This window comes from Osmerus mordax, chromosome 3, assembly GCF_038355195.1.
Source record: "Osmerus mordax isolate fOsmMor3 chromosome 3, fOsmMor3.pri, whole genome shotgun sequence".
NCBI lineage: Eukaryota > Metazoa > Chordata > Actinopteri > Osmeriformes > Osmeridae > Osmerus > Osmerus mordax.
Genome location: NC_090052.1, coordinates 1783576 through 1792116, shown reverse-complemented (window position 1 = coordinate 1792116; position 8541 = coordinate 1783576). Strand labels below are relative to the sequence as shown.

Genomic DNA, 8541 nt, shown 5'->3' with positions numbered 1-8541 from the left:
TAGATGACATGCATAACTCTGCCATTTGCAGCAGTCTATAACACTTACCTGGACAGTGAGCTTACATAACCCAGCCCGAACACACACACATACACACAAACACACACACACACATGCACACACACAACTGTGTCTGCTAAGAGCCATTAGCAGGAGTCTCACAGACATCTACCTATGACACCATACCTGGCCGGTGAGCTTACATAACCTGCTCACCACTGGGCGTTCCTCTTGTTGTTCTACCTTGCTAACAGTGCGTCTGGTTGCACAACGGTCTGCGGAGCCGACAGCCCACTCATCTGGCTCTTCAAGGCGTAGCCTAAATATGTTATGGTTTGAAAAGCACCGACAAGACCAGACAAAGTCGCCACTGAATGGCCACCACCTTGAAAAGCAGCCACACAGCCTAGCATTACAGGCTAGCGATACAGGCTAGCCACACAGCCTAGCATTACTGGCTAGTCACACAGCCTAGCATTACAGGCTAGTGATACAGGCTAGCCACACAGCCTAGCATTACAGGGTAGCGATACAGACTAGCCACACAGCCTAGCATTACAGGCTAGAGATACAGGCTAGCGATACAGGCTAGCCACACAGCCTAGCTACAAAGGCTAGCGATACAGGCTTGCCACACAGGCTTGCGATACAGGCTAGCGATACAAGCTAGCCACACAGGCTAGCGATACAGGCTAGCCGCACAGGCTAGCATTACAGGCTAGCAATAAAGGCTAGCCACACAGGCTAGTGGCACAGTTTAGCCACACAGCCTAGCCACACAGGCTAGCCACACAGGCTAGCCACACAGGCTAGCCACACAGGCTAGCCACACAGGCTAGCGATACAGGCTAGCGATACAGGCTAGCTCTACAGGATAGCTATACAGACTAGCATTCCCCAACACTACACCTGCATGTGAGGTGTTCAGACAGCATCTCATTAGTAGGTACCCTGAAAGCCTATTATGAGTGCTTCATGCATGTCTCACTACACCTACAGTATAAATAATCCATGCTGATGTATAGAGGTGTGTAGTTACTGTGCTGCATTGGATTCAGCACTGTGTACAGTGAAGAACCTGTTAGTAAACTTACTGGATTGTGTTGTTGCAGGCTTAATGATCAACGCTAAATTACCTGCTATCCTTTCTCCTTTCTCTCTTTTGCTCTTTTTGTCAGAAACACGCACACACACACACACACACACACACACACACACACACACACACACACAGACAGACACACTAGACAGTAACTGCGTGTCAGCTAAGAAAAACAGAACTATCTCTAGCCATAATTGGACAAGACTACATTAACATGTAATCTTAATGAATAGGTTCATGCTCATGGGTGTCTGTGTGTGTGTGTGTGTGTGGAACAGAACATTAGAGGATGACGCATGGCATGTCTTACTGCAGTCAGAATAGAGAACAACTGTGTGTGTGTACATGTGTGTGTGTGTGTCTATTGATAGCCTTGGTGAGCAGTGAGTGTATTGTTGTTGAACTGAACCAAACCAGTTCTGTTCATTCCTGCCAGCCTGCTGCAGCCAGATTTAGTGTGTTGGGATGTGAGACAGAAACCACATAGCAGGCAACACTACAGTGTTTACCTCCCCCTGGTGGTCAGGCCATGGAACTGCAGGACATCTGCAGCTCCATGACAGCTATGGGTGAATGTAGTTTGCCTCAGTCTGTGTTTTGCATGTCATGTAATGTTGGATGGATCAAACTTGACTGTAACTTACTCCTTCTTCCCTCCTTCCCCTAATACCTCTCCCTCCCCCCCTCTCTCTATGCCTCCATTTCCCTTCTTCCTCCCTGTCTCCCTCCCTCCCTCCCCCTCCCTTCTTCCTCCCTGTCTCCCCACCTCCCTCCCCCTCCCTTCTTCCTCCCTGTCTCCCCACCTCCCTCCCCCTCCTTTCTTCCTGCCTGTCTCCCCACCTCCCTCCCCCTCCCTTCTTCCTCCCTGTCTCCCCACCTCCCTCCCCCTCCCTTCTTCCTCCCTGTCTCCCCACCTCCCTCCCTTCTTCCTCCCTGTCTCCCCACCTCCCTCCCCCTCCCTTCTTCCTCCCTGTCTCCCTCCCTCCCCCTCCCTTCTTCCTCCCTGTCTCCCCACCTCCCTCCCCCTCCCTTCTTCCTCCCTGTCTCCCCACCTCCCTCCCCCTCCCTTCTTCCTCCCTGTCTCCCCACCTCCCTCCCCCTCCCTTCTTCCTCCCTGTCTCCCCACCTCCCTCCCTTCTTCCTCCCTGTCTCCCCACCTCCCCCCCCCTCCCTTCTTCCTCCCTGTCTCCCTCCCTCCCTCCCCCTCCCTTCTTCCTCCCTGTCTCCCCACCTCCCTCCCCCTCCCTTCTTCCTCCCTGTCTCCCCACCTCCCTCCCTTCTTCCTCCCTGTCTCCCCACCTCCCTCCCCCTCCCTTCTTCCTCCCTGTCTCCCTCCCTCCCTCCCCCTCCCTTCTTCTTCCCTGTCTCCCCACCTCCCTCCCCCTCCCTTCTTCCTCCCTGTCTCCCCACCTCCCTCCCCCTCCCTTCTTCCTCCCTGTCTCCCCACCTCCCACCTCCCTCCCTTCTTCCTCCCTGTCTCCCCACCTCCATCCCTTCTTCCTCCCTGTCTCCCCACCTCCCTCCCCCTCCCTTCTTCCTCCCTGTCTCCCTCTCTCCCCCTCCCTTCTTCCTCCCTGTCTCCCCACCTCCCTCCCCCTCCCTTCTTCCTCCCTGTCTCCCCACCTCCCTCCCCCTCCCTTCTTCCTCCCTGTCTCCCTCCCTCCCTCCCCCTCCCTTCTTCCTCCCTGTCTCCCCACCTCCCTCCCCCTCCCTTCTTCCTCCCTGTCTCCCTCCCTCCCCCTCCTTTCTTCCTCCCTGTCTCCCTCCCTCCCTCACCCTCCCTTCGTCCTTCCTGTCTCCCCACCTCCCTCCCCCTCCCTTCTTCCTCCCTGTCTCCCTCCCTCCCCCTCCCTTCTTCCTCCCTGTCTCCCCACCTCCCTCCCCCTCCCTTCTTCCTCCCTGTCTCCCTCCCTCCCTCCCCCTCCCTTCTTCCTCCCTCCCCCTCCCTTCTTCCTCCCTGTCTCCCTCCCTCCCTCCCCCTCCCTTCTTCCTCCCTGTCTCCCTCCCTCCCTCCCCCTCCCTTCTTCCTCCCTGTCTCCCTCCCTCCCTCCCCCTCCCTTCTTCCTCCCTGTCTCCCTCCCTCCCTCCCCCTCCCTTCTTCCTCCCTGTCTCCCTCCCTCCCTCCCCCTCCCTTCTTCCTCCCTGTCTCCCCACCTCCCTCCCCCTCCCTTCTTCCTCCCTGTCTCCCCACCTCCCTCCCCCTCCCTTCTTCCTCCCTGTCTCCCTCCCTCCCCCTCCCTTCTTTCTCCCTCCCTCCCTCCCCCTCCCTTCGTCCTCCCTGTCTCCCTCCCTCCCTCCCTCCCCCTCCCTTCTTCCTCCCTGTCTCCCCACCTCCCTCCCCCTCCCTTCTTCCTCCCTGTCTCCCTCACTCCCCCTCCCTTCTTCCTCCCTGTCTCCCTCCTTCCCTCCCCCTCCCTTCTTCCTCCCTGTCTCCCCACCTCCCTCCCCCTCCCTTCTTCCTCCCTGTCTCCCCACCTCCCTCCCCCTCCCTTCTTCCTCCCTGTCTCCCCACCTCCCTCCCCCTCCCTTCTTCCTCCCTGTCTCCCCACCTCCCACCTCCCTCCCTTCTTCCTCCCTGTCTCCCCACCTCCATCCCTTCTTCCTCCCTGTCTCCCCACCTCCCTCCCCCTCCCTTCTTCCTCCCTGTCTCCCTCTCTCCCCCTCCCTTCTTCCTCCCTGTCTCCCCACCTCCCTCCCCCTCCCTTCTTCCTCCCTGTCTCCCCACCTCCCTCCCCCTCCCTTCTTCCTCCCTGTCTCCCTCCCTCCCCCTCCCTTCTTCCTCCCTGTCTCCCCACCTCCCTCCCCCTCCCTTCTTCCTCCCTGTCTCCCTCCCTCCCCCTCCTTTCTTCCTCCCTGTCTCCCTCCCTCCCTCACCCTCCCTTCGTCCTTCCTGTCTCCCCACCTCCCTCCCCCTCCCTTCTTCCTCCCTGTCTCCCTCCCTCCCCCTCCCTTCTTCCTCCCTGTCTCCCCACCTCCCTCCCCCTCCCTTCTTCCTCCCTGTCTCCCTCCCTCCCTCCCCCTCCCTTCTTCCTCCCTCCCCCTCCCTTCTTCCTCCCTGTCTCCCTCCCTCCCTCCCCCTCCCTTCTTCCTCCCTGTCTCCCTCCCTCCCTCCCCCTCCCTTCTTCCTCCCTGTCTCCCTCCCTCCCTCCCCCTCCCTTCTTCCTCCCTGTCTCCCTCCCTCCCTCCCCCTCCCTTCTTCCTCCCTGTCTCCCTCCCTCCCTCCCCCTCCCTTCTTCCTCCCTGTCTCCCCACCTCCCTCCCCCTCCCTTCTTCCTCCCTGTCTCCCCACCTCCCTCCCCCTCCCTTCTTCCTCCCTGTCTCCCTCCCTCCCCCTCCCTTCTTTCTCCCTCCCTCCCTCCCCCTCCCTTCGTCCTCCCTGTCTCCCTCCCTCCCTCCCTCCCCCTCCCTTCTTCCTCCCTGTCTCCCCACCTCCCTCCCCCTCCCTTCTTCCTCCCTGTCTCCCTCACTCCCCCTCCCTTCTTCCTCCCTGTCTCCCTCCTTCCCTCCCCCTCCCTTCTTCCTCCCTGTCTCCCCACCTCCCTCCCCCTCCCTTCTTCCTCCCTGTCTCCCCACCTCCCTCCCCCTCCCTTCTTCCTCCCTGTCTCCCCACCTCCCTCCCCCTCCCTTCTTCCTCCCTGTCTCCCCACCTCCCTCCCCCTCCCTTCTTCCTCCCTGTCTCCCCACCTCTCTCTCCAGTCACGGAAGCTGAACCGTCTCCCTCCCACCTCCAGACCAAGGCTTACATCCGCCAGCTGCAGGTGATCGACAATCAGAACCTGCTGTTCGACATGTCCTGCAAACTGGAGCCCAAAGACATGTGAGAGACGGGGGTGAGGGATGGAGAGATGGACCCCGAGACGGGAGGATTCAAACTCAACAACAACCGGCCCTTCTTGCACCTCCCACTTCTTATTGGACGAGTTGTCTGTCAGTGTCACCAGCCAGTGATTAAGACCCTCTGGGACTAACTGACGCGGTGGAATTCTGTGGTTGTAGGACTCTGCTATTGGTCATCCGTAAATAAGGTGGGGTTCAAGAACGTGTGAAGAACTGAATGGACGGTAATTCGAGGATGTGGATAAACAACTGGGCCTGCTGTTTACTTGACTCAACCTGTCTCTCGACAACCACTCATGCCGTCAGCTGTGTCGCGAATTCTTCCCAGTTCTCACTGCCACCAAAGCCCCCTCTTTCTCTCTCTCTTTCTCTCTCTCTCTCTCTGTCGGAACTCATTTCACTAGCGGGCTTCTGGAACATTCCAGGTTGTCCGGAACACAGCTGAAATACAGACTGAAGGTGGAACCTTCTAGAATGATAGAAACGTATGGTGTAGAACAGGTGGAGGTGCAGGACTCTGTCAGCGATGTCGACCTGACGTTTTGACAACGTATCAGTTTGTCGAGTGGGTAACTCAGAGCGTATCCTCACAAACAGCACTGCCCGGCTGTTTCCACGCCAACCTGACTGTCTAGAGGTCTGAACACTTTTAACCACCAACTCGGACTGCGCCCCCTGTTTTTCTGTCCTTCCTCCTGACCTACACTCAGGCGTGAGACAATCTGACCCCGACACCTCCCTCACACCTGACCACGTCTGTGCTACCCCTTTTATAAGCCGGGCTCGTCCCCCCCGGACGCGGTCAGCTCTCAGCAGGCCAGGGCCTGGACGTCAGACTCTCCTGTTTCTTCAAACAGCTACTGCTGTTACTGCTGTAACGGGTTGGGAAAAACGTGAGGTTCGCGCCTTCAGCCATAAACTATCTGAGAGGATCAACCTAGACAAGGAGCTTTAATGTTTAATTATATTTGGGTGTAGGCTTACTGAATTTCTTTGTTGTTTGGAATAGAAAGGGGATTTCTTGTTTTTGTGAGTAGTTTCTTCGACAGACACTCAGAGTACCTTAGGTCAGGTAAAGGTTCTCTGAGTACCTTTATCACAAGCTTCATTATGATGAAGAGAGTTTGAACCGCATCATTTCCTGTCAGGCTACCCACATATAAGAGCTTTCTCTACTGGTTGATTCAGTGGTTGATCACTGAAGGTGTAACTTCTCTACATGTACAGATCAATAGTTGGCCAACATGTACAGAAAATGGTTGGCCAACTTATTTGTATCAACAAAGCACTTTTGCCTCACCTCAGGGCTCCATTTAATGAGGATAAAACAAGAGTGATATGATGGTGATATTGTATTCAGTTTTAATATGGCTCAGTTCAGTACAGTTCTGTTTTGTTTGTACAGTACGACCGTTAAGTATCATGCTACGTTACCGCACAGACTGTGGTTGCAGACTTGCTAAGTGTTTATCGCTTATGTGATTTCTTTTTCCTGAAGGGAATTCATCATAGAGGAGAGATCCTGAGCTAAATAACAATTCAGATTCGGTGTCGCTTATTGAAAATTGTATAAACAGATGGAAACTTTACACCTGGCACAAACCCTTGGTGAATCTGACCCTGAGTCTTTACCTGCTATAGCCATGGCAACCTCATCCCTATCACCGCATGTATTTTAGTCATTTAGCAGACGCTCTTATCCAGAGCGTCATGTATCATGACATTGTTCTCTAAAATATTGATTATAGAAGATCTTGTATGAGGAGTTTTAGGCTGGATATTATGTCAGCACCTTGGCCAATCCTAAAGGTCTGAGGGGGTTTGAAGGACAGATAAGCTAGGCGTGTAGCTCCTTGTCATTGGACTGGCTGGTCATTCTGTCAGATTATTTTAGCCAGCACTCTCAGACCTGCTTGTCCAGGGTGGTGCTCAAGACGTGAGTAAGTGGACCCATGGAAGGTGACATCATCACTCGTTGCCTGTGACTCTCTCAGGACCACTTCCTGGGTCGTGACCCCTAGAGGACTGCCTGCGACTCCTGTATGATTAAGCTATAATGTAAATACTTCTACGCTGTGTAAATAACTAAATAATATGGAGACTCTATTTTATGAATGAGCTACGAAATGGATTACTCACTGAGATTATCTGATTTGTTTTGTAAATGTGAAAAAGTGTGTACAGTTATCTAACGAGCTGAAAGACAAAGGTCTACTATTGATGGTTGATGACTTCATGAATTGTACAGCTTAACTATTTAGTTGTTTTGGTTGTTTTGATTTCTTAATTGAGTGTAAGGGGGGGGGGTAATGGGGGGGATTTTTCAGTCTTATTGCGTTTTGTTTTTGTACAGAAGTCAGTGTTTACAGTCATCATCTCTACTGAAACTCAGATTTGATGTTATTAGACGTGGTGCATGGAGTCTGGACCTGGCAGGAGTTGGAGACCCCTGGTCCTGTCCTGAAACAAACCCTGACCCTCCCCCTTAAACACACCCTCCCCTCCCCATTAGACACACCATCCTCTCCCCCTTAGACACACCCTCCTCTCCCCTCCCCCTTAGACACACCCTCCTCTCCCCCTTAGACACACCCTCCCCTCCCCATTAGACACACCATCCTCTCCCCCTTAGACACACCCTCCCCTCCCCATTAAACACACCCTCCTCTCCCCTCCCCCTTAGACACACCCTCCTCCCCCCCTTAGACACACCCTCCCCTCCCCATTAGACACACCCTCCTCTCCCCCTTAGACACACCCTCCCCTCCCCATTAGACACACCATCCTCTCCCCCTGAGACACACCCTCCCCTCCCCATTAAACACACCCTCCTCTCCCCTCCCCCTTAGACACACCCTCCTCCCCCCCTTAGACACACCCTCCCCTCCCCATTAGACACACCATCCTCTCCCCCTTAGACACACCCTCCTCTCCCCCTTAAACACACCCTCCCCTCCCCCTTAGACACACCCTCCCCTCCCCCTTAGACACACCCTCCTCTCCCCCTTAAACACACCCTCCCCTCCCCCTTAGACACACCCTCCCCTCCCCCTTAGACACACCCTCCTCTCCCCCTTAGACACACCCTTCTCTCCCCCTTAGACACACCCTCCCCTCCCACTTAGACACACCCTTCTCTCCCCCTTAGACACACCCTCCCCCTTAGACACACCCTCCTCTCCCCTCCCCCTTAGACACACCCTCCTCTCCCCTCCCCCTTAGACACACCCTCCTCTCCCCCTTAGACACACCCTCCTCTCCCCTCCCCCTTAGACACACCCTCCTCTCCCCTCCCACTTAGACACACCCTTCTCTCCCCCTTAGACACACCCTCCCCTCCCCCTTAGACACACCCTCCTCTCCCCCTTAGACACACCCTCCTCTCCCCCTTAGACACACCCTCCTCTCCCCCTTAGACACACCCTCCTCTCCCCTCCCCCTTAGACACACCCTCCTCTCCCCTCCCCCTTAGACACACCCTCCTCTCCCCCTTAGACACACCCTCCCCTCCCCCTTAGACACACCCTCCTCTCCCCCTTAGACACACCCTCCTCTCCCCCTTAGACACACCCTCCTCTCCCCTCCCCCTTAGACACACCCTC

The 8541-nt window shown here is 55.6% G+C and overlaps 1 protein-coding gene across 1 annotated transcript in view; it reads left to right on the top strand.

The window, feature by feature from the left end:
* rapgefl1 (Rap guanine nucleotide exchange factor (GEF)-like 1) overlaps nucleotides 1-6607 on the top strand; it is a 19251-nt gene extending 12644 nt beyond the window's left edge. The window contains 1 exon segment of the mRNA XM_067230883.1: nucleotides 4799-6607. Within this exon segment, the coding sequence (XP_067086984.1) occupies nucleotides 4799-4923 (125 nt within the window). The 3' untranslated portion in view covers nucleotides 4924-6607.
* The last annotated feature ends 1934 nt before the right edge of the window (nucleotides 6608-8541 follow it).